At 37.9% G+C, this 24,876-nt stretch overlaps 1 protein-coding gene across 15 annotated transcripts in view; it reads left to right on the plus strand.

Annotated features, from left to right (window-relative positions):
• Window positions 1-24,876, plus strand: part of MYO3B (myosin IIIB) — a 210,956-nt gene that overhangs the window by 16,286 nt on the left and 169,794 nt on the right. For 9 of the 15 annotated variants that reach the window (XM_054070570.1, XM_054070571.1, XM_054070569.1 and 6 more), the window contains 6 exons: window positions 15,041-15,224; window positions 16,685-16,819; window positions 20,598-20,702; window positions 20,965-21,064; window positions 23,442-23,486; window positions 24,627-24,703. In XM_054070570.1, coding sequence (XP_053926545.1) covers window positions 15,041-15,224; window positions 16,685-16,819; window positions 20,598-20,702; window positions 20,965-21,064; window positions 23,442-23,486; window positions 24,627-24,703 — 646 coding nt within the window. Of the gene's footprint in view, window positions 1-4,863; window positions 5,002-13,508; window positions 13,633-15,040; window positions 15,225-16,684; window positions 16,820-20,597; window positions 20,703-20,964; window positions 21,065-23,441; window positions 23,487-24,626; window positions 24,704-24,876 lie in introns of those variants that run through there. The other 6 variants (XM_054070576.1, XM_054070581.1, XM_054070583.1 and 3 more) reach the window with 4 other exon arrangements.

A 24,876-nucleotide genomic window follows, 5' to 3' on the forward strand; every position in this document is an offset into this window, starting at 1 on the left:
ATATGAGAAAAAGGCTCTTCACTCAGGGGGTGGTAGAGCATTGGAACAGACTCCCCAGGGAAGTAGTCATGACACCAAACCTAACAGTATTCAAGAAGCATTTGAAAATCCACTCGGACACATGGTGTATATTTTGGGGTATGCAGGGATATGAGTTGGATTTGATGATCCTTGTGGGTCCCTTCTAACTCAGGTGATTCTGTGAGATTTGACCATTTTCCAGCTAGCCTTATGCTTCATAAGGGACTAATAGATTGTGAAAAGTCGAACCAAATGTGAATAACCACTAAAGTGTGTTCCAGGGCAGGTGAGACTCTTCACATCATGCCTGAAGTCATCAGCCTCTCCACAAGGTGGCAAGGGATAGTTTGATGGAGGAAGAGATTACTCCCTTCCTAGACAGAGGACTGGTAACTTATATTTTAGGGGAGTGGACAAAGGTGAATTCCTAGAGATGAAGATGGATTACAAAGCAAAAATGGGTGCCAAAGTAGGATTCCCTTCTGTGAGCATGATATGAGCTGAAAAAGTGCTGTGAGTTTATTAGAGAAGACCCTTCAAGGCTGATCTCAGTCTAGATGGATGTAGACAAGGTTCTTTTAATTTCCATTCTCTTGTGGCTTTATAAACCTTGGTAAACTGCATTTTTGATGGTGGATGCAGTAAATAAATTATTTCATTAACCGTTTACACTGACCTGGTTTGAGCGAGGGATGTTATCAATGTGCCCATAGGCTCTTGCAATCCATGGATATTACTGAACTACTCCGAGGCAGCCAGCAACCCAGAGCATTTCTTAGAGGGTGTAAAGGATAGACATGCACAGGCCAATGCACAAGACAGTAACTCAGTGCCTAAGAAGAAGAGGTATTTCCATCGCTGAAGAGGAAATCTCTCTGGGACGCTAGTAAAAGTGTAAGAATTGCTAAGGAGCACAAAGGAAGAGGACATTATTGCAAATTTAACAAGTTGGGAAATTAGATATAGAGAAAAGTGAGATAATACTTCTGGGCTACACACAAAATTCTCCAGTCCTGATAACTTATTCCATTCCTATACCATGCTTTCAAGATCCAGTTTCTTCCAGTCCCTGTTAGTAGCTTCCCTTATGTTGGTTGCCTTCTCTAATGCAAAGGCTGAACAGACTGTTATGCTCCTGAGATAATATCCCATTTTTAGAATTAGTTCAGTTTTCATTAGTGAAGTAACTGGACATATAAATATTTATGACTATCTGAGATGTCTGATTACAACAGGAAATAAATAATTCATTATAGAAAATTACCTTTATGCAATTGATACCACAAGGATATAAATCAGACATGGCGATTTCCAAAAAAGCAGCACAATATATTGTATTTGCTGTAACAGCCTCATGCGAGTATCTTTTTTGTGTGGCCATTGCTCTTCTAAGCTGGGTAACAAACCTGCCATTCTGTGAATAGCAGTGATGTGAGAAAGTCTGTTTACAGAAATATGCATATTATGCAAGTATAGTGACAGCTGGACAATGTAGGGAATATGTATACAATATACGATTTCCATTTCATACTGGGAAGTTTCTTTGTGTAAGTCTGTCAGACTACAAGCAACATTTTGAGTGGGGCTACATTTGCCTTCTCTGTTGTACTTCTGCTTCTGTAGGTCGATTGAAATAAACTTTGTACCTACCAAAAGCTAACAAAGAGAAAAAATTAAATTTTGATGAGTGAATGGTATTAAATAAAGGATTGAATATTCTGTGTGAGAAGCCAGTTATCAGCTTTACATTTAAACTGGGAGGCTAGACATCAGTAGGAGTTTTTGGTCACGCAGTAGGTTTAAGGACCACTTTTAGTGAACCACCTAACAAGGAAGGCGGGAAGACTAAAGGAAAGGGATTCTTATCATTTTAAAGAAAAATCAGCCTCTCATTTTACAAAACTTGCTGCAAAGTTTGGCAGGAATGACTTAGAAAAGAAGTGCAACTGTTTCAGAGTATATGTTACAAACTTTAAAAAAGAGACTGAGAACTCCTTGTTGTGGAGCTTAGAGAGAAGGTTTCAAGGCACTGGAGAAAGAGCTTCCAGCATACTTTATGGCTAGCTGAGCTGCTTCACAAAGTCACGTCTGACAAAAGAAGCCAAAATACACGTGCTCTGAGCCTCAAGGGACACCTGAAAACATGTCAGTCCTTGGAGCTGCCTCTGCACTGTTACCTGGGGACAGCTGATGAGACTTCTGTGAGGGCTATTGCAACAGAATATTCCTGTAATGGTTCAAGAGACGTTGCTGGGGAAACCTATGTAGGAGATACCTTGCAGCACAAGTTATTACTATTGAAAGGTACTAGTTCGTCCAATTTGTAAATGGAGAACCTGAAGCATGTATAAAACATGATTTCTGATGTACAGAAGGTGAGTTTACAGCCAAGAATATCTCTTGAATTCTTTAACTCCTGGGGTTGTACTTGAAATGTAAATTCTCATTACAATGATATCTAGTAAAAAGAGCATCCTTTTACTATACTTTACACAATAAAGTCCTTCATCACTCATACCATACAAAGATATCTTTCTTGAATGGATGATGACAGTTACTGTTTTGCTCATCATGCTTTTATTCTTACTTCAAGCTTTGCTCTCTTAGTAGGTATTTTCTGCCTAAACACAGTGATAGGAGCTGGGGTTGGTTATCCTTAATGTGGAAAAATGACCCATTGCTATATGACGTGATAGATTAATGTCAGTAGGTTAAAGCATTGTGAAAAAATTTGACCCAAACATAGTGCTGCTTCTGTTGTGTGTACTAATTTATTTACTTTTAGGGTAAAAGCCTTAACTGATTCTCAGTTCGGTGCTGCCTGTGGTGACATATGAGCAAATTATCTATTCTTCCTCTTTTTTTGCTTTGTTGAATGATATCACAAAATGTTTTCCTATTCTAGGTTCTGAAAGCCCACGATATTGAACTCAGAGCTGTTCCAGAAACTGAAATATATGAAAAAGAAAACTGAATAGCTGCTAATGAACTGCTAAAGGCTGATTATACCAGTCATAGTTACTGTATGCAGTGCATGGTACAGCATCCTTACCTGTCATGTTTTCTCTTTATAAGTTCAGTTCAGGCATTCTCTTAATTTTCTTCAGGAGCATCTGCAGCAGCCCAAGAGTTAATCTAGGAAAAGAGGCCAGTTTGTTACTTTATTCTGTGTTTAAATTCTGTTCTGAAAGTTCATGGACCATTTTGTTGTTTTGTTGTCATTAAATTGTTCTCTCTTCAAGATTACTGCTCTTGCGGATGTTAATCTCCCTCAAATCCCCTGAATCAGTAGGAATTGAAATTGATTAGTGCTTTGCAGTGTGAAATACTTGGCAAGAGTAAACTCTGAGGATTTTTGCTTGTGTCCATATTGGCATCTGTTGTTTCTCCTGGCGTGCTTGTACGTTTTCCCTCAATGGCATAGCTGAGTATTATAGTAATGTGTTTTAGTATTAGTGGACATTAGGCCTAGATATAAATTGTTTAGTCTCTTGTGTGATATAGATAAATCAAATCTTTCTTATTGATGACCATATATCAGAACACATAGTGAAGTGCAACAAGGTCTAAATTACTATTTGAGGTTACAAAGCCACACTGTTTACTGGATGAATAGCTGAGAGAATCAGAGTACTGCAGCAAAGTTGTTTGCTATGCAAGTCAGATTATACAAATGCATAAATCATGAAGAGAAGAAAAGGTCCATCAGTTATTGCATTTTACTGTGAAAAAATATTTTCACCTTAGTTTTCTGCAACTAGCTTTCCATCAGAGTTTGCTAATACGTTAATCTTTCTGCTTGCCTGAAATATTAGCAAGTGGCAAGATCTTTCTTGGGTTCAGATCAGCAAAAAACAAAGTTGTTTTTGTCTCTCTCTAGATAAAGGCATTATTAAACAATGTATATGGGCATAACAGCTGTGAGCAGCTTCTACGTGTATCAGTACCCGTCCTTTTCTTTTATCTATCTGTACACCAAAATCCCTAACTGATTTTCAAGATCAGTAATTCACTATGAGCAGCAGTGGGTGCTGGCATTGTCCTGCCACGTTTTGTCAGTCTTTCTGGCTAGGAAGATGTCAAGCCAATTGCTTGCAGATTTGCCATGGTCTTTGTTACTGAACCCAACTTAGAGGGTTAGAGGCCCAGATAGCATAACCTGAATAATACAGTTTTAATTTACTAAACTTAATTCTTTAAAGGTTCTTTTGATAACTGCTCCATGAAGATAGCTACTGAAGGAAGCTTAAAATTAATGGATTCTATCTCATATGCCTATTATTATTTTTGAAGCCTGTTAGAGAAGAGAAATTATGCAAATTGGTGTCATGCTAGGCTACTGCACACATGCTGGTAATGCATAACAACTAGCTCACTGATGAAAATACTTCATCTTAAGCAAGAGTAATTGTCAGCAATAAGAGATGTTCTTTGTGTCATGGTTAACAGTTTATTATTATTTTTCTTATGGATAAAGGACAGTGTTCTTATTAAAAATCCTCATTAGCATAAAACAGCTGTAAAAGTAATACTGGAGAACTATAGTGATGGATTACGATTGATTACATTATGCAGTTAAGGTATATTGTGAAACAATAGGAAGATCTCTTAAAAAAATTAAGCAGTTGTTGCTCACTCTCTGTGGATGACTAAGTGGCTTTAATTCTTCAGCTCCTACATGTGAAAGACTTGATAAATAGATCAGGCTCAGGATCAATTAGTGTCACAATGATCTTTAGTATTAATGAAGCAAAGCTGCTAGGATTGAACCAGTTTATCTGTACGCTTCATGACAGCATCTTAAGCTAACACGCACTACATTGTCTATCTAATACCGGGCATGGGAACCAGTGTACAGAAGACAGTCCTGTGCAACACTGGCCAATACAAGCGCTCCCTGTGAGGAAGCTGTCTTAGTCCTGAAGAATTCCGATATCCTTAGCGGGACAAAAATCCAATGTAAGATAAGCTGATTTTAATGTAAGTTTGTAGTTATTTTCTTCCCAAGTTTATCCTACACCTGTCTTAGATTTTTTATTTTTCCCCATCTGGACACAAAGCATATAAAGCTTTTCTGATGAAATGCAGTGAGGAGCCTGGTTTGGTTTAAGGGTCATCGTTCTGTTTTAGCCCTTCATCCTTCCATTTCAACACTAACACATGCATTTTGTTTGCCCTGTTAAATTGCTGCCAAAGGAGGCAGAGAAAACCTCAGGTATTGATTTTTCACACACAGGGACTGTACCTCATAGTCACTTGATTTGCCACCTGCAGTTTATAACTGAATGGGCTCATGGGATTATAAACTTCATTTTAGCACTGAGTTCCCAGCCTGAGGTGAAATTGATGTGTTAGCTATTAGTCATTTGTAACCACTTTAATGTATTTTGCTTGTGGGAATTCTATTTAGATGGCTAATATAAATAGCGTTTTTGCAATAGAAATGCCACTGATTGGGACTTCCTGTCTGAGTTGTCGATCTTAACTGGCTTTCAGAAGTTTGAATCTGGTCATGGATAATCATTTATGCTTAATATTTTTTTGATCTTTCTGGTTTTCACTGTTTTATAATTTAATAATTGTGAACTTTATTATGGTAACTGACAAGGTACATATTTTTTTTCAACATTTGGTGCCTAGAGTTTAATATATAAAGCTGATTAATTAGCAGTCAAGGAAATGGAATGTATTGTAGTTCCTCATGAATGATCAGGGCCTTTATTTTCAGCGGTACTCAAAACTTCACTGGAAGTTTCTATTGATTTCTCTGTCAGTAGCAAAATATCTTTTACCTCACAGGAAAAGACAGGTCTGCAAATATACTTGGTTTACCATGTGCAGGAAGTGATTTTTTTTTTTTTTTTTTTTGGCAATAGTTTGAATCTCAGCAAAGCATTCACTTTTTCATCACCGAGTACAATTTTCTCTGTTGATCCCAACTTACGTTATAGGTTTTCTTAAATGCACAGTACTTCCCAGAAATCTTGGAAGTGCAATTCTTCCATTAATAATATATTTTGCTAATTTTTTGAGAACAAACAAAACATTTCTTGCATGTCAGTGAGAAGTGCAGGCTTGCTGTAGTAGTCATATCTGAGAATTACACAGTCTTTATGTGCCTTGGCTTGACCATATTTTGCTTACCTTCCAGTGTCAACAGTGATCTTAGGATATTTATGTTGAATCTTCATGAAACAGTCTTTTCAAGTTTTGTGAGAAAATTATTTCTCACTGAAGATGGCATCTGGATTTGACAGAGAAGTTGAAATCCCACAAATAAATAATTTCCTACAGTTTTCATAAAAATCTGTGTCAGGCTAGACGGAAGTACCATAAGCTGCATCCCTTCTTAGAGGGATACTGCCTGAATTTTGTCATTGATACATTCTGCTTTGGCTGTTCCACCCATATGCTAAAAATTCTAGCTTAGCTACAGTAGATATTGTTTTTTGGGAGTATCAGAGGAAAGAAAAAATGATAATTCTTACGATGGTAGGAAATTAAAAAGATGTAAATTTATGAAATTCATTAGTTTCACTGCTCATGAAACAAGTTCCTTTGCGGCTTTCTTAGTTTTGTGAATTACTCTTTTACAAATATTTTCACTACAGCTATGTTTCAGCTTTTGTGCATATTCAATTAGAGAAATTCTGCTACGGTACACCAGAATGAACCATTTTTATCTATGAAACCCTCTGAGTGGGGTTGAATGATTTGGACAGAAATATATTGCTTACAATATCATGCCATTGACATCAATGAAGATTAGATTGAAGAATCAAAGCACCAAGGAACTTTCTGAAGTACTAGAGATCATTTTTATTAAAAAAATGGAGTGGCTTGAGTTCATCCTCATCCTTAAGACCTAGAACTCTAGAAAACCTCAGTGATTGCTTGTGCTGTTCTAGATTATGCACTAGATTGGGGCAGTTTTAAATTAAGCTTAAGGTGCACGGCCCCACTCTGTGCAGATCTCCTTAGGGCTAATTTTACATAGTTTCCAAGTCTTGTTTGACTAGACAACGGCTTAAGGTGAAGCAAACTGGTTTGACTAGTGTAGACAGCAGATTATGCAAAGCCATGGGTCTGTGTGAGAAGGAACTTCAGAATAAATTTCTGGAAAGCAGAAGAAACATGGTTTTTGAGGGAGATGCAGTTATGAAGGGCCCAAGACACCAGTAGTGTTACTTGAGCCCCATGGAAGATAGAAGTTTATCAAGAGTGTTGTGGCTCTTGCTTAGGAGTCACCAAATGAGGTGCTAAATGGTTCTGGAGTAAAATAACTTAGAATCATAGAATGTCCTGAGTTGGAAGGGACCTACAAGGATCATCGAGTCTAACTCATATCCCTGCATAGGACAACCCCAACATTCACACCATATGTCTGAGGAACTTGTCCAAATGCTTCTTGAATATTGTCAGGCTTGGAGCCGTTACTATTTCCCTGGGGAGCTGTTCCAGTGCTTCACCATCCTCTTAGTGAAGAAGATTTTTCTCATATCCAACCTAACAGACCCCCCCGGGCTCACCTTCCTGCCAAGTGTTTGGATTGTATTATTGGTCACCACAGAGAAGAGGTCAGTGCTTACTCCTCCTCCTTCCCTTGTGAGGAAGCCATAAACTCAGATGAGGTCTTCCCTCGGTCTCCTCCAGGCTGAACAGGTCAAGTGACTTTAGCTGCTCCTCATAGTTTATAAAACCAGAGTTTAGATTTCTCTGCCATGATCCCAGTAGCTGTTTTCTGGGCGGTTTACTATGGCTGATCCTAGGAATGGGATTGTGTTTCATGCTGTGATTAATCGGAAGCATAAATGAGACAAGAGTGCAAACATTAACAATGTTTTCCTCAGAACTAGTGTCCCAGTACAATCCATTTCTACCAGTTAGCACTGTATTCTGGCCCTGTGGCTGATAACACATATCTAAAAGCCTGGCTATCTATTTCATCTATATAAAGGAAGCAGACGGAAAGAAAGTAACAAAACTAATCCTAAATTAAAAGGGCTTTATGTAGAGAAAGAGAGTGTACATAAGCACAGTTAGTATAAAGTTTAAAAAGTTTAAGCCGGGATGCCTGGAAATGGAGAAAGTGTTTCCAAGTTATGTCCTCTGCATCTCCGTTTTGAACACCCACAGAGTCAGTTTCATTGTTTGTATATTCAACAGAAACTTATTATGTGAACTGAATTTAGCAGGAGTGGTTTCATCATTCTACCTTTCACCTGCAAATAATAGCAGTTCTATGCCAAATTGTCCTATTTTTCCCATATGTTGGCCTAGTGAAACAATGTGATCAGTTAAAGTATGGATCTTTTTGTTTGTAAATTGTATAGCATCAATAACAGCATTTGAACATACCTTTATCCTTCATCTCCTTCCATCACTGACCTTTATACCCTAAAGAACTATGCACATCACATTCTGCAGTCTCTTTTTCTGAGGCCAATTGAGAATAGTTACAGGATGGTGTGTTGATGGATTCTTTTGTATGCTTCATTTCAAGATATTGACATCCTCTTTGTTTTAATCTATCCAGTGAGAAACAGCAGGAGGAGACTAGCAGAGAAAGCTGTTCTGACTATTGATTTTCTTGTGCCTTCCAGTGGTTCATTAATTCCTCTAACAATTGCTTCTCTGGCTGGGTATGACTGTCACCAGCCAACAGAATAGGGGCTGTCATGGCTTGGTGAAGCCATTGCTGATAATGTCAACTTTGCCCTCTGAATTATTCTATGTATGAGTTATTCATTTAGTATGGTAGCGACATTGAGCTTCCTACAAATAGTAAAATACCTTCATTTTGAATATGACATTCTTATTCTTCTATAGTACGTGTAGATGCTAGAAGAGTACAAACCAGTTATGTGACAAGAGGGCACAAACAAACAGAACATTGCAAAAATTAGCCCTGTGTGTGAATTGAAAATATGGAAACATTCAATTTTGCTTCACTAATGTTGAATAATATGTCTCTACCAGCTATATTAGAATTAAAAACTGTCTAGTACTGCATGCCGTGACTTAGAAAACACCAGGCTGGAATGAGGCTCTCACTAATTTCAAAACCTCTGTCCTGTTTTACTGTGAGCTGGAAAAAGGTCCACATTGGAAGCCAACAGGCAAATCACTGTAGTGTAGAAGTTGAGTTAGGCAGTACTGAAAATAGAACATTAACTGTAAAGCTATTTCTAGCATGTCTTTTCTTGCTTATGAGTCCCTCTTGTCCCTAGGGATAATTCTTCACGCAAGAGTATTGAGGGAGCTGGCAGATGTGCTTGCCAAACAGCTTTCCATCATCTTCCGGCAGTCCTGGCTGACTGGGAAAGTTCCACTGGACTGGAGGGTGGCTGATGTTGTGCCCATCTACAAGAAGGGCTGGAGGGAGGATCCAGGAAACTACAGGCCTGTCAGTCTGACCTCAGTGCCAGGGAAAGTCATGGAACAGGTGATCTTGAGTGCTATCATGAAGCACATGCAAGAGAACCGGGTGATCAGGCCCAGTCAACACGGGTTCATGAAAGGCAGGTCTTGCCAAACTAACCTGATCGCCTTCTATGACAAAGTGACCCACCTACTGGATGGGGGAAAGGCTGTGGATGTAGTCTTCTTGGACTTCAGTGAAGTCTTTGACACAGTTTCTCACAGCATTCTGCTGCAGAAACTGTCAGCCTCTGGCCTGGACAAGCGCACACTCTCCTGGGTGGAAAACTGGTTGGATGGCCGGGCCCAGAGAGTGGTGGTCAATGGAGTTAACTCCAGCTGGAGGCCGGTTACAAGTGGGGTTCCTCGGGGCTCAGTACTGGGTCCAGCCCTGTTCAATGTCTTTATCAATAATCTGGATGAAGGCATTGAATGCACCCTTAATAAGTCTGCAGATGACACTAAGCTGGGTGGAAGTGTGGATCTGCTGGAGGGTAGGGAGACTCTGCAAAGGGATCTGAACAGGCTGGACTGCTGGGCTGAGACCAATGGCATGAGGTTCAACAGGGCCAAATGCAGGGTCCTGCACTTGGGACATAACAACCCTATGCAGTGCTGCAGACTGGGGGAAGAGTGGCTGGAGAGCTGCCTGGAGGAGAAGGACTCGGGGGATGCTGATTGACAGACGACTGAACATGAGCCAGCAGTGTGCCCAAGTGGCCAAGAAGGCCAATGGCATCTTGGCTTGTATCAGAAACGGCGTGGCCGGCAGGACCAGGGAGGTTATTCTGCCCCTGTACTCAGCACTGGTGAAACCGCACCTCGAATACTGTGTTCAGTTCTGGCCCCTCACCACAAGAAGGATGTTGAGGCTCTGGAGTGTGTCCAGAGAAGAGCAACGAAGCTGGTGAGGGGGCTGGAGAACACGTCTCACGAGGAGCGGCTGAGAGAGCTGGGGTTGTTTAGCCCGGAGAAGAGGAGGCTGAGGGGAGACCTTATTGCTCTGTACAACTACCTGAAAGAAGGTTGTGGAAAGGAGGGAGCTGGCCTCTTCTCCCAAGTGACAGGGGACAGGAAAAGGGGGAATGGCCTCAAGCTCCGCCAGGGGAGGTTCAGGCTTGACATCAGGAAAAAATTTTTCCCAGAAACGGTCATTGGGCACTGGCAGAGGCTGCCCAGGGAGGTGGTGGAGTCACCATTTCTGGAGGTATTTAAAAGACAGGTAGATAAGGTGCTCAGGGACATGGTTTAGTGGCAGATAGGAATGATTGAACTCAATGATCCAAGAGGTCTTTTCCAACCTAGTGATTCCATGATTCTATAATTTCTGAGGAAGACAGCTGTGATAATAGGTTTGTAAAAAAAGTTGTTGATTTTATTCCAGAGATAGTTATATTTTTAAAAATCTGCATGTATTTATTCTATTTTGGGCTTGGGTTTTTTTGTTTTATTTTCACAACATAAGTGAAGATCACATTAGAACTTCTAGGACCTGCATAATTTTCCAGATGGTTATTTTGAGGAAGATTAGAGCCATTGAATACAATTGGAAGACTGTAGTTCACAGGGGAAAACATTACTTGTGCACTGTCCATAACCCATATTTCTTTTATATTATCTTTTACATCAAAGACTACTTTTAGTCTGCTTGTCTTAAGGATACTGGTAAAGGGTGATTATATATAATCATTGCTTATGGTGTCTATTTTACAGAGAAATATTTTCTTCAAATGTAGATAAATGTTATTTGCACATTTGCCTGACTGCCATCTCAGTTAGTCTATGATACCTGGTCTGACTTAATTTGTTCTGATTGCTAAAGCTTTTCAAAATAAAAAAAATCAGGTGCTATGAAGGAACCTGTGACATGTATTTTGTTGGTGGAGGATATCTCTTTTCATGGATGAATGAAACAGTGTCAATGGCTGAAGCCTAGTAATAATTTTTTGTCGTACCCTATTGTTTTTCTTGGTTGATCAGCTTTTACAAGATTTATTTTAAGTTAGTATATTGTCTCTGCTTTAAAAAAAAGTCATGCTATATCTCTATTTCAACCTAAGAACAGTTTGACTAGACTCCAACAAGTTGTCCTTAACTTTTGCTTTGCTTTTTTTCTCTTCGCAGCTATGCAAAACAAGGTTCAGTAGAATGCTATGGGCTTGTTGATAGCACATAGTCATTCCTTAAATTGCCTGTATGCAGTCCAAGATAGCTTTGTCTAAGATGTTCCCCATCCAGTAAATTGCCAAAGTGTAATCTTTCAACATCTGGTGTAGGCTGTTTTGCTTGCCTGGGTGGAACAGATTCAACCACTGAGAAGTTTCCTCCAGCTGGTGGCAGAAATCATGCAATGTTTGTAATCAGTAGGTCTCTAATAGGTTGAGGATCCCTCTGGAGATGGCATTGCTAATTTTTTCACAGCTAGAAGCCACTCTCTGTACATCATTTCAAAGCCCAGAGAGGTTTGAGGTTTGATGTGGGTGTAGTGAAAAGAGAAAGTTTCTTCCTAAAGAAATTTCACGTTTTCAGTGTTAATGTCTTGTGAATATGGGGTTGTCGTAAAAATGGTTGCATTCAAGGGGAACTTTTTGCTGTAGAAATAAAAAGAAAATGGTAGCCCTTGTTAAAACCATGTCCTTTTATTCTCTGAAGCTCAGTAAATTGGGAGACAGAAACAGAAAAGCACTAATTCACCTTACAACTTCAGCTTTTTCCTATAATGTTTACTTTTTTAAAAAAGATCTAGATTCTGCAATATTGATGGTAATGTCAGATATTGTTCTTTTGCTTTTTTTGTACTGTAAAATATTCACATCTGTCACAGGAATGTCGAGAGTTACTATGCTGTGTACAATGGGCAATTTCACTGATGGCAAGCTCATTTAGATAGGTATTGCTGGAGTTCAAGAAGAGGCTGTTTTATTTAAGCAGAAGGCCTTTATGGCACTTTTGGCAAATCTGATTCCATGTAATGCATAAGCATGCTCTTGAAAATGCTGCCCTGTTATCACAATACGTAGAAGTGCTCACTCATGAAAATTTTCTTCAGTTCTCCCTAGGACTCAATCTATAAAAAATTTCATTACATTTTATTTTGTCAACATTGTCTTCTGGTATAAAGAACTGTTAATATAGTCAGAAAATTTGGAGATATCTTTTTAGTGGTTACTTATTAATCATAACAAAAGCAGGAAATGATACTAGATTGTTTTGTTTTGTTTTATTTTGTTTTGTTTTAAGGAAAAACCTATTTATCCACAGCAGCTTCTTGCAGGGGAGACATCAATAAGTATTACACTGGAACAAAGAGTGTCATGCATCATTTTCTGGACAACCTGTGTGGTAGGGTAGATGTTACAGTGACAGTGAAATAAATATCAGTCTTTCTTTTTTTTGTAAGGTTGCATCCAAGCCATTTGAAGCCCTGTTTTCTGTTTCTTTGCACATGAATGTTGGTAACATTTCTCCTAAAGCATTAAAATCGCACATGTTCAATTTGTTTGGCTTTTTTTTACCTGCCATGAAACTGTTCCAATTTATGTTTGTATTCACCACCGCCCCCAACCCTGGAAGCAAACCTTGTTCCTAAGGTTGGCTTATCAGGAGCTGCATGTTGGTGGCTGCTGTCTCCAGTGCATATAGTACAGTCTGTTCACCAATTTCAGAGAACTCTTTCACCTGACCTGCTTCTCTGTTGAGGTGTGAGCTGTATGTGTTCAGAATACTGTTCTTTATTTGCAGCATGCTGTATTGGATGCAAGTAGTGAGGAACTGTCCTAATAATGTACATTATTGACCCACAACAGATAAATGACATTGACTCTTGTGTTTTTTCATATTTTTCTTCTTTTTCCTCTCTTTGCCTTTTTTTGTCAAGAGACCAAAGTAATTTTTTATCTTCTTGGCACCACCCTTGGTGCAAATACAGTTTTAACGAAGGAGGGAAATAGAGGTTTTCTCTACAGGTGCCTGCCATTTCTTTTTAAAAAAAATTGTACTACTTCTAACCTGATTTGTGCCTGCTGTATGGTAAATTACTTTAACAACATGTAAACATTTTGTCTTAGGGTCTAAAGGAATTTAAAAATTTCTTCTGGAAAGGAACGAAGCATGCAAATGAATTTATACACATGCTTCCCTTTTGAATGTTGCTGTACAGATCACATGCACTGCATGTGAATTTGCACACAGGTAATTTTCTTCTCTGTCATGAACAGAAAGCATGGTTATTTCTTTAATTAGATTGAAGAGCTGCTGCTTCATTCTTTATTAACTTATCAGTTTCCCCAGCCAGGCTCACATTTCTTTCTGACTAAATGCCTCGTGCCAGATAGTTGTCACTAATACTGGAAATAGTGAAGAGGTAAATAAGACAGTGGGTTTTTAAAATTGCTTCAAGAATGTTTGAGGGTATCACACATGCTTAGAAAGAAATGGATCAAACCTTAAAATTCAAGTGTATGTTTGAGATGTTAGTTGATCCATCTCCAAAAATTGAGAGCCTTCGCAGTCAGCTGTGATGTTGTTTTCAATTGTTTTTGTCAACGTCACTTACTTATTTTTCTCCTTCCATTTATTCATGGATCTCAGACTTTACATCTCCTAGTTAAATGTATCTACTGAGAGCCACCAAACCGGACAATAATATTCTTGTTTAGAGAAAACATAAACCCGTCAGCTTCCCTAGTGATGAGTTATAGAAGAAGATTAAGTTAATCTCATCTTAAACTTCATATTTCTCTGATTCTTATTCAGGGGCAAGATCTAGGTTCTCAGTACTTGAAATTAAATCCTAAAATGGTATGATCATTTTCCTAATCACCAGAACTTGCCATCTATACAATTCCAAAGCTGGGAAGGAGCCCTTTGCATAGGCTGCAGTGATCCATACATCACTCAGGAGTGTTTGGGGAAATGACTTTCCTGACCTGCTGATCTCCTGAAGGTGAAGGTGCAGTCAGCCAGTGTAGCTGACCATAATGCACAATGACTGAAAAGAGACAGAGACAGGTGCAATTGTTAAGAAACATCTCCAGTGATGTATGTGGTGTACCTGTTGCCTATTATCAAGTTGGTTTGCATTTTATGATGTCAGCCAGTCCTGTCTTAACTTTTATTAAAGTAGCTATACACAGCCCTGTTGATGAGGTTTTATACCTACTGGATGCCTGCCTGGCCATTGCCCAGGGAATATCAGACAGACTATGTTAAAAGCATAACATGGCTTTTTAACGCACAAGAAGTAGAGTCTCATTTCATGAGCTATGTTAAACCAATTGTTAAAATGTCCATTAAAAAAGCATGCAGTAGAGGGAGGGATCAGATTTTATCAGAACTTGTTAAAATGTGTTCAGAATGATGCAGTGTATGGAGCAATCTTTAAAGCAAATAATACGTCCAGTGAAGAGAAGCATTCCCTAGTGTTTTATTTCCATTCCTTCATTTAGTGTTCTTATCTTTCTGTCTGGCTTTTGTTTGTGATTCTATCTGTATTTCTTCTCAAATTAGGAAAATATTTGATTTTATTATCATAAGATGCCTTCTTTAGTACAGAGTTACTTAGAGTTCCCACTGGATGCGTGTCTGCTTTGTTTTCCAGGAAGCCATTATATGGATTATTTCAGTATAATTCCAGTATGATTGGACTAGAATCATTAGCCGATCCCTCAGATACCTGGGAAATTATAGAGACTATTGGGAAAGGCACTTATGGTAAAGTCTATAAGGTTGCCAATAAGAAAGATGGGAGCCTGGCAGCAGTAAAGATTCTCGATCCTATCAGTGTAAGTAAAAAAATTTAAACTCTAACACCATTATTAAATCAAAAGAATTCTCAAGAATCAAAATGTAAATCAAATGTCTAAGATCCTGAAGGGAATGATTTTGCAGAATGCATTGACAGAAGCAGTTTGGTACCATCACCTGAAAGGTGCAACTTACAATTTCATCATCTTATATGTTATTTTATTTATATTTATATTAGAACAGCATTCACCTAGTTTCTTTTTTAGGTCTGTTTCTTCCGCTACCAATTTATATGTCTGTGCCCGGAGCATGCAAATGATAAGAAGACACAGAAGCATTCCTCTTAGGGGCCTGTTCTAGCAAGGATAATACAAGATACTGCTAATCTTAATATTCTTATTATACTCTGTGTACTCCCTAAAAGAATTACTTTTTCCGTCATAGAAGTACTGTGAACTTCAGGGTATTTTATAGTTATCTTTTATAAGTAGATAAAACTGTGAGGCAGTAATTAAGATAAAAACAGAAGATGTTCCCACGTTCTCAGAGGTAGTTCTGTGCCAGCTCCAGTTTTAGTGGGTATTAAACACCAAGCCTCCCCTGAGAACCAAGGCTCTAGTTTTTAGTGGAAGATTTAATTGGCAGCTTGCTCAGTTTGGATCAACCTGGAGTTTGATCACGACAGTCAGGCTAAAATATTCATCTTGATGTTCTCTTGTGTAAGTCTGAAGATAAATAAGATGATATCCTTTTTAGCCAAATGTAAAATAAGGAAAATGCATGGAAGAGTTTAATTTACGAAGAATCACAGTCTGTGCAAAAACAAGGAAAGATTCAGCCCTGAAGTACTCTTCTAAGTTGTGGCCCGTGTGCTGATATTAGATAGTATTTTGCAATTGTCACAGAATTATTTCATTAACGAATACTCAGTACCATTGGCTTACTTTGTGGATTTTGTTTTGTCTCTCCCTAATTGTTTCTGGTGCGTGTTTTTCCTCATAAAGATGTGTTTGTTTTTACTGATGTACCCTTTGAGGTTTTGTGAAATTGTTCTCTGGTCCCACTCAATGACCACAGAAAAAAGAATGAAACAAAAGTTCATTTGTTTACATTTAGCTTACATAATAAAACTATGTATGTTTAGAAGCAGATCAGAAAATAATACATGTGTAAATGTCTTATTTATACAACTAAACAAAGTTAAATATAATTTTTACTTTTCTTAGTAAGTATATTATGCACTGAAAGAGTCCTAGAAGAATAAGTGCTTACTTTACCCAGACTTTGCATTTTTTTGTGTTAAAAAGAAAGCAGAAGTGGCACGATTTGGTGTGGATTAAATTTACAGTAACATGTGACTACTTTAGCTGCATTCTAGTAAAACCCTTTCAGAGTACAAACTAATTAAAAACGGTTCTTTTTATCCATGACAGTTTGTTCTTCCTTTGTATGGACTTACTGCATTAATATCTTCTGTGTTTCTATGTTTGTTATTTAGGATGTGGATGAAGAAATCGAAGCAGAATATAATATTTTGCAGTTTCTGCCCAATCATCCTAATGTTGTTAGATTTTATGGGATGTTTTACAAAGCAGATCAATATGTAGGAGGACAGCTCTGGCTAGTACTTGAGGTAAAACATTTTGATAACATTATGTCTTAACTAGCAAATGTGGTTGTGTTTCTGGTTTTTATTGCTAGAAGAGTACAGACTCATGATTTCATGATTCTCTGTTTGAGGCCATTAATCAAAGGACTGGTGATAGGTGATGTGTGGTAGTCTACTGTTGAAAATCACATCCAAAATTAAAGTTTGTTTAATAGGGAGAGTCCTTGCATTTTATTTGTGTTCGAGTTGCTACATTCTGCCTTCAAAGAAAGCACATTGTTTTGATAAGAATGGTTTGCCTAAGGACAGCTTGACTTTTTCATCTTGGAGGAAATATTAGATAAGACATGAAGTACTAACATGGAGGACAGTTAACGAGCATGCTGCCTATTGCAAAAGTCAACAGAGAGAATATAATGGGAATGTGTTTTATGGTAATTTAAAACTGGAGGCTCTTGTTGTTGTTGAAAACCTAGCAAGAGATGTGCCTTCTATTAACATTTTTTGTTCAATGGCAATCGGCATTCTTGCACTGAAAAACGCATTTTGATGGTCTTGTTGCCAGTTAAGTGACTGCCAAAGACTGTTTGCAAGATGAGGACAGTCTGAGACAGTTGGGGTTATTCAGCCTGGAGAAGAGAAGACTCTGGGGAGACACTATAGTACCTTCCAGTACCTGAAGGGGGCTACAGGAAAGCTAGGAAGGGAATTAATACAAGGGCATTTAGTGATAGGATGAGGGGGAATGGCTTTAAATTGGAAGAGGGAAGATTTAAATTAGACATTAGGAAGAAACGTTTCAGGATGTGGGTGGTGAGGCACTGGCACAGGTTGCCCAGAGAAGCTGTGGATGCTGCATTCCTGGAGGTGTCCAAGGCCAGGCTGGATGGGGCCTTGGGCAGCATGGTCTAGGGGGAGGTGTCCCTGCCCATGGTGGGAGGTTGGATTCCAGACATTTTCTAGGCTTACTTGATACAGAGCTTTGCACAGACTAATGAGCAGTAACACACCATTCAAATATTTCTTTCTGTTATAACCAGACTGGTAAAAGTTAGCATTCACTTTTTAATTACTGATCACTTTTGAAATACTACCTCCTGTTCTTGATTGATGATTGGATTCAAAATAGGGAATATTCATTTCCATTTTAAGTTGTGGAATTCCAACAATGCATTGAACTTCTATTTACTGTGTAGTTATGTACCTTGAAGCAAAACTTCTGATTGTGTTTCATCTTAAATTTCAGTAACTGTTAAAAAAGGAACTTCAGTATTTTTGGTTTGATATTGTATTTTACTACATACCTGCTGGCTTTGTGTTGAGTTTGGGCTTGATTTTCCTTTGTTTTCTTTTTTAATACAAGTGTAGCATATCCAACAGACACATCACATATGGTTTTTCATATAACAAAATTTTGCAAAGCAAAATTATGACATAGTCTATATAATAAAATTGAATGTAGAGTCTGAGAGATTTAGGAATTTTTACAGACTTTATCCATTAAATATGTTAATTTCAGGTGTTTTTTGGGTGTATTATCCAAAGCTTTAAATAAACACGGCGTCTAAAAAATGTGCTTTCTTTATATGGCTAAATTTACTGGACAAAGTAAACTGTTTCTTGCCTTGGCATTTACATGCAAATTTATGTATACATAGCAGTTACTTTTTATGTTACAAATTAATGACACTTTTTCAGTAAAAGGGAATATACAAAGTACTCAGACTTTGATCCCTGAGTCTTTGTGGTGAAATATATTCATTGGATGTTTGACTTCCAAAATCCAAACGTTGTAATAAAAAGGTGTGGATTTTTTTCCTTAGGCACTATTTTGCCATGTTTACTCACTATGAGCCGGACCTTACTTTGATAAATGCCTAGGATGAGAGGGAGTAGCAAAAGTGGGCACTTAAAATATTTTTATGATAATGAAATTTACTCCATAGAGAATTATAGAGATAAGCATTTTGTGTTTCCCAGATAAGTGTAGTAGGGACAACTGTAAAGCTAACTTCCTTACTTCTCCATCTAAATGTGCACTTCTCCACTTTTTAGAGTATTACCTAAATTACCTATATTAGAGTATTTTTAGGTACAAAATGTTAATGAAGTATACAAGCTTTGTCCCAGATCTTTGCTGAGTGTCAAGAACAGTGTCACTGACAGCTGCAATTGTGTTTGTGGGGTGTATTTATTTTCAGAGTCAGGCAGTCATTTAACATATCTTGCCAAACAGCTGTCATCTGTATCATTTTTCAGTCACAGCCAACTTAGGGTTTTTTTTTGAAGTGAGGGCAGATTTCATTTTATTTGCAGGCTACAGCTAAGTATAGTATGGCCTATCTTAGTAGAACATTTAGTGCAATGGAAGCAATAAACAAAAATCTTTGACTTAATGGCTTGTCAGAAAGTGGTTAACCATGGAAAGAAAAATGTTTACTTTCTAATGCAAGAAAAGTTGTCCTTTAAATACATTTGATAATTGATATTAGGCTGAATGCTCCCACCCAATTGATTTTTTTTTCTAAATCTCTACTAATGGATTAAAGAGTCAAGTAAAATTCCTGCAGAATTCATCAGTGTTTTCATTGATGAAACTTTGCTCAAGGAACTTATTTAGATAAAGGATGTCTTATTTGTCATGTAATCTGGTCCTTTCCATGAACTGAAACTTTCAGTCTAGTGATTTTTTTTTGATGCAAGGGGAAGTTAATAATAAATGAGGTAAAATATTGATATATCACAGAAATTAAGGACTGAACTGATACAACTGGTAGAAGTTATTTGAGACATACAAAACTTGAACATTTGTAGAAATTCAATTTTCACACCATTCTCCTGATTTACACTGTAGTAGTTTAGGCTTAATACTGATAACGTACAATGAGCTTCTGTTGAAATGCACTCGATTTCTATATAGCAGATAAGTTGGTAAGGGTTCTGGCTACAAAAACAGGGCCATAGGAGAAAATTCAATGAAAGGCAGGCAATCAGTTCTCTCTTTTTTTTTTTTTTTTGTCAAACAATTGTGAATATTAAAGTAAGAAAAGGACAGAGAAAGAGGAGAGAGGAAAGAAGGAAATATATGCTTAGAAGGTGCATGGACCGTAAACAAATTGTGTGGGTGAAAACATATTTACAAAGATTCTAATTTTACTTTTTCTCCTCCTCTTTTGATGTATGGTGGCCCATTAATAGGAAATGCTCGCAAGAAACTGCTTTTCTAGATCAGAATGTTTCATCATCTCAGTTGTTGGCAGCACAGGCCATCAAATCTGAGTATAGAGATATGGCTTCTGTCTACTTTATATTGCCTGCCAGCAGGAGCATTGATGGAGTGGAAGTTTAAAATGACTGTAATTTGTTGCCTCCCGGTTATCAGGAACATCAATCTTTTCTGCCTGGCCTTTTCTTTGAACAAAAGCAGTTTTTCAAAAGACAGTACACATATTGTAAAAAGTCTCAAATAATGAAAATTGGACCTATGCATCCTTTTTTAACATCAAAATACAGTCCTGTTCGTAATATTTTGATTTTTAGTTACATTTTCTAAATTGCGCCTTGTAATTTTTGGTTTTTACTTCCCTTCCCTGACCCAGGCTTCTGGATATATTATTAACATTGCTAACAGAATATCTTCTAAGGTGGGGTGACAACATAAATAATTACAAGGTAAAAATCTCATTCTTCCCAGACTTGTGTTGTAGTGCAGGTTTGCATCATAATTATTCACAGCCTAAACAAGCATATTGAATAACTAAGGACTTGTCTTGCTTCCCCCTCCCATCTCTGCCGTTCATAGCTTTGCAATGGAGGTTCTGTCACAGAGCTTGTCAAGGGCCTGCTCAAGTGTGGCCAACGCCTGGATGAAGCTGTAATATCATACATCTTATACGGTGCTCTCCTGGTAAGAATGTTCATTGGGCTTGTAATGACAGCAGAGGGTCCAATTTGCTCACCTCATACATATATTTTCCATTTATAAAATATGGTAATGTTGACAATATTATGCGGGTTATTATAGCAGCAGGGGTTGTATCAAGCGTATAATCCAGTGGACAGATGTTTCTATAGAGTACGTGCAGATTGTCTTCATCGCGCCCCCTAATAGTAGGGTAATTGTTTTTAAATAAGGGAGTAAACTTATTTTTGTTACTGCTGGTATATAGGGCCTTCAGCATTTACACAATAACCGGATCATTCATCGTGATGTGAAAGGGAACAACATTCTCCTGACAACAGAAGGTGGAGTCAAGCTCGTTGACTTTGGTAATGACCGCTTCCCATTTGTTTTCCTGATACATACAGTTTAGCCAAAGGCATCTGTTTACTTTCTCCTGGGAATGCAGAGTGCCACAGAGACTTTTTCATAAGGATACTCAGAATTATTTTAAGAAGGGAAAATGGAGGAGGAACCTGATAGAGCAAGAGTAAAAATTCTAACCAAAACTCAGTAATAGACTTTTAACTTAAAAGCTATAACATAATTTAATAATTAAAAATAGTTCTCAAGGTACCATTTTATTTACAAAGCTCTTTTGCGTTTCACAAAGGATGTCAGTCTCAGGGCAGTTGTCCTCCTAATTTAAATTTAGATATTGTTTTGCATATGAAAGGGAAGCATTCTTCTCTCTGAAATGGTTTTGGGTAGCCTTAAGCATATTTTTTCCCTCTGAGCAAAAGATAAAATGGTCCCTTGGGTCCAAAACCCAACATCCATTTAATTTGTGATTATTGCTGTTAGATTTGAACACTGCCAGTCTGGGAACATCATAAGAAACAGGAGAGAAAGAGACTAATAGATAGGTAGGAAGAAAGGGACTTGGCAATAGAATTTAACTCAGATCAGCAATTCTTTTTGATTTAAACACGCGCTTAAAAAAATAAGGAAATGCTGTGGTCCTTCAGATATAGGTGTAATGGAATGGACAATTTTATTAAAGGTATCAGAAACAGATTATTAGTAATATTGCTTATTTATGAAACTGTATTATGCATAAAATAATGGTTATTGAGAATAGTATGGTGTGAATAAGAGATGTTTGCTTAGCAGTGCACAAAGGTAAAGACAAATGTTCAAAAAATTAGTGTAGTGTAAAATAGTGTGCCAAAACCTCCTGCAAATACTAATATTAAAAAAAAAATCAAGAAAACATTAAATTTATACAGTGAAAACAAAGTAATATTGATGTTTTCATAGTATTATAAATTTAACTTAAAAATCTGTTGAAGATGCTAAAGTAGATTGGGAAACTGGAGACCATTCAGTATCTGATGTCCCTGCCCATGGCCCGGGGGTTGGAACTAGATGATCTTTAAGGTCCTTTCCAACCCAAACTATTCTATGATTCTATGATCTTCTAAGGACAGAAATTCATTATGTTGAATGGTAACGGCAACAATTAAAATACTGCTGGCAGAAACACATGGCCTGAAGAAAAACTTGGAGTGAGTCCCTGACCTATTACAGTGGAGGAAGGTCCCCTCTCATTTGCGGGAATTTTGGCAGTAGGATCTTTGTCACTCCATTCTGGGAAAAGCTGGCTTTTCTCTGCAGAGCAAAATCTTTTTATCAGACATATTAAAGGCCTTAGCTGCAGTGAAACTCAGCTTGGAGCTCTGGCTTCCAAGTGCCACATTCAAGGGAACTGGAAATCCCAGCCTTCCCGGTGTCCTATGTCTCTCTGATTTTACATTTAGGTTTTACGGCTTGTTTCCTATTTTTTAAGTTTTAACAGTAACACTAGAAAATTACTACAAATATAACTACCTCAAAAAAAAGATGTCAGTTAAATCTTGAGTTTTTCCTAGCACTTAATGGAAACTCCAAGAAATGCCCACAGATCTGTGTGCTTCCGACTAAAGAAGCATCAGGCACCAAGTTTTCATTAAGTTGCCATTTTTCCCCTCTAGTCCACTGCCGCAGTCACAGAGGAGCTCTGGGAACGAATTAGGACTGAGTCACAGGTGAAGAGGTTTGTCTCATTTGTTGCAGAAAGTGGAAGGCACATCATGAAAAATTTAAGGAGTTCAGAAGGAGAAGGGCCTCGCAGTTGAGACAGTTGAATGGCATCAAAGTGAAGACTATTCTTGCTTCTGCCAGTTGGAAGGTTACTTGCATCAAGCTTTTCAGGAGTAGCCATTCTGTTCCTTATTTTCCCCAACAGCCAATTTGAAACACCTTGTCCTCCTTTTCAGAAGAGCTGAGTGTTCTTGAACTGCAGCTGAGATCTGCTACAGCTGTACTTAAAGCATGTGCAGTGCCTGAAAAATGAGAGATCTTAGATTAAGTACCACAAAACAGTGGATGCTTTGGATATTTTTAGGTTAAGCCCTGGAACCAATAATCCTCACCCATTTTGCAGGAATGTTAAGGAGATTTATTTTTTGATGAGGAGGGAAGGAAACACGTCAAAAGGACAAAAAAATAATAAAGTGTATAACTGAATATACTGAATAAGTAACTAGAACTCAAATCAATGGTGATTAAAAAAATAAATTACCACCTATTCAATGAATGCTATCAATTCTATCCACAGAATGAGACCATATCTTGAAGAAAAAAAAGTTACTTTGTCTTTACATGTGCTTATTAGGTCACAGAGAGTCTTGCTTTTTCAATGTAACACACATTTTCTTTCCTCAGCTGCTCTCGACAGCATGATATGTTTGAATAAATGTTGGTCACAGTGTAAGTCGACCCAAAATATCTGCAATGTATCGTTCATTTATGCTCATGCTCACTCACTCTCTACTGCTGTCTCCATCTCTCAGCCTTTTGGCGTTCTGCACCGTTCTGGAGAGTCTGTAGCTACAAATGAAACTAGCTAAAGAGAGCTCAGAGTTAAATACGTAGAGGCTTGCTGTAGGTCCTAGCTGTTAACTATTTCACAGCAGTACTCAGGAAACCACTAGCAATCACACTGAAAAAAGAAAAATAAACACAGAATTGAATCTTGTACCCAGCAACCGAATTATTTAATTTATGTATTATGAGTCCCATTTTCTTATTATTCTGCAACAAGCAATGTGTGTTATACATGTTTCTGCTTGATTTTATTTCTGGCTAACGCCATAGGATCATGCCACTGTGGTTTTGTTTAAGCCATGTTAAGGTGAAATATCTTTTAAGTCAAAATTGGTTTTGTGTCATCTTATTGGAATGCTCCTGAACTCTTACAATTCAGAGCACAGAAGGTTTGCTGTGAAAGTTGATTCTAATTTCTTAATGTTGTTTGATCTCGCTCTACTTCTTTCTTTTTTCAGTGGTGCTTCAGTAGTCCAGCCTCAGTCAGCAAAGCACTGAAGCACAGGCTTTGTTTCGAGCATGTGCTTAACTCCTAAGTACAAGCTGTGCTACGAGCTTGAGCTTCTGTGCTTTTCTCAACAGGGAGATATTTAAGCAAGTGCATAAATGTTTTGTTGAACAGGAATCTCTGCAAATACTCTAATGAATAGCACTGGTTTCCTGCCAGTGGTGTTCAGGGAGTAAATTTTGGAAAAAGTTTTATAGTCAAGTAGTAACTTGAATAGCTCCCGTTTATACTCATGAAAATGGCAGAAAGAAAGCTGTGATGTTTAGGTGCCAAACGAATTTTTTAGTTTACTTCAAACTGAGTCATCCACAAAAAAATGTCTCAGCAATTCTGAAAGAAAACAGTCAGCTGAAATTAATCAAACAAAATTCAGTACAAACGCTGCATCTACTTTGGCCAGGTGTTCTTCAGCCGTGCTCCTAGGCTTGGGGGTTGTTTTCCAAATACTTGACATAGACTGACTGAAATGACAGAAAGGATTTGAAGCAAAGCTTTTTTGATCTGTTTTACCTCAGGTGTTTCAGCCCAGCTCACCAGCACACGGCTCCGTAGAAACACCTCAGTGGGAACACCCTTTTGGATGGCACCTGAGGTAAGCAAAGATTCCTATCTGGGTTGTCTGCATTCATTGTAATACACCCTTTGTGACCACTTTCACAAAGTAAGAGAAAAGAGTATCTTTCCTTCCCTCCCCTATAGCTCTGTTTTGTTACTCTGCATCTAAGTCCCTGTTGAGTAAAAATGAATGTACTATTAGAATATACA

Source organism: Cuculus canorus, chromosome 6 (genome assembly GCF_017976375.1).
Source record: "Cuculus canorus isolate bCucCan1 chromosome 6, bCucCan1.pri, whole genome shotgun sequence".
Classification (NCBI taxonomy): Eukaryota; Metazoa; Chordata; class Aves; order Cuculiformes; family Cuculidae; genus Cuculus; species Cuculus canorus.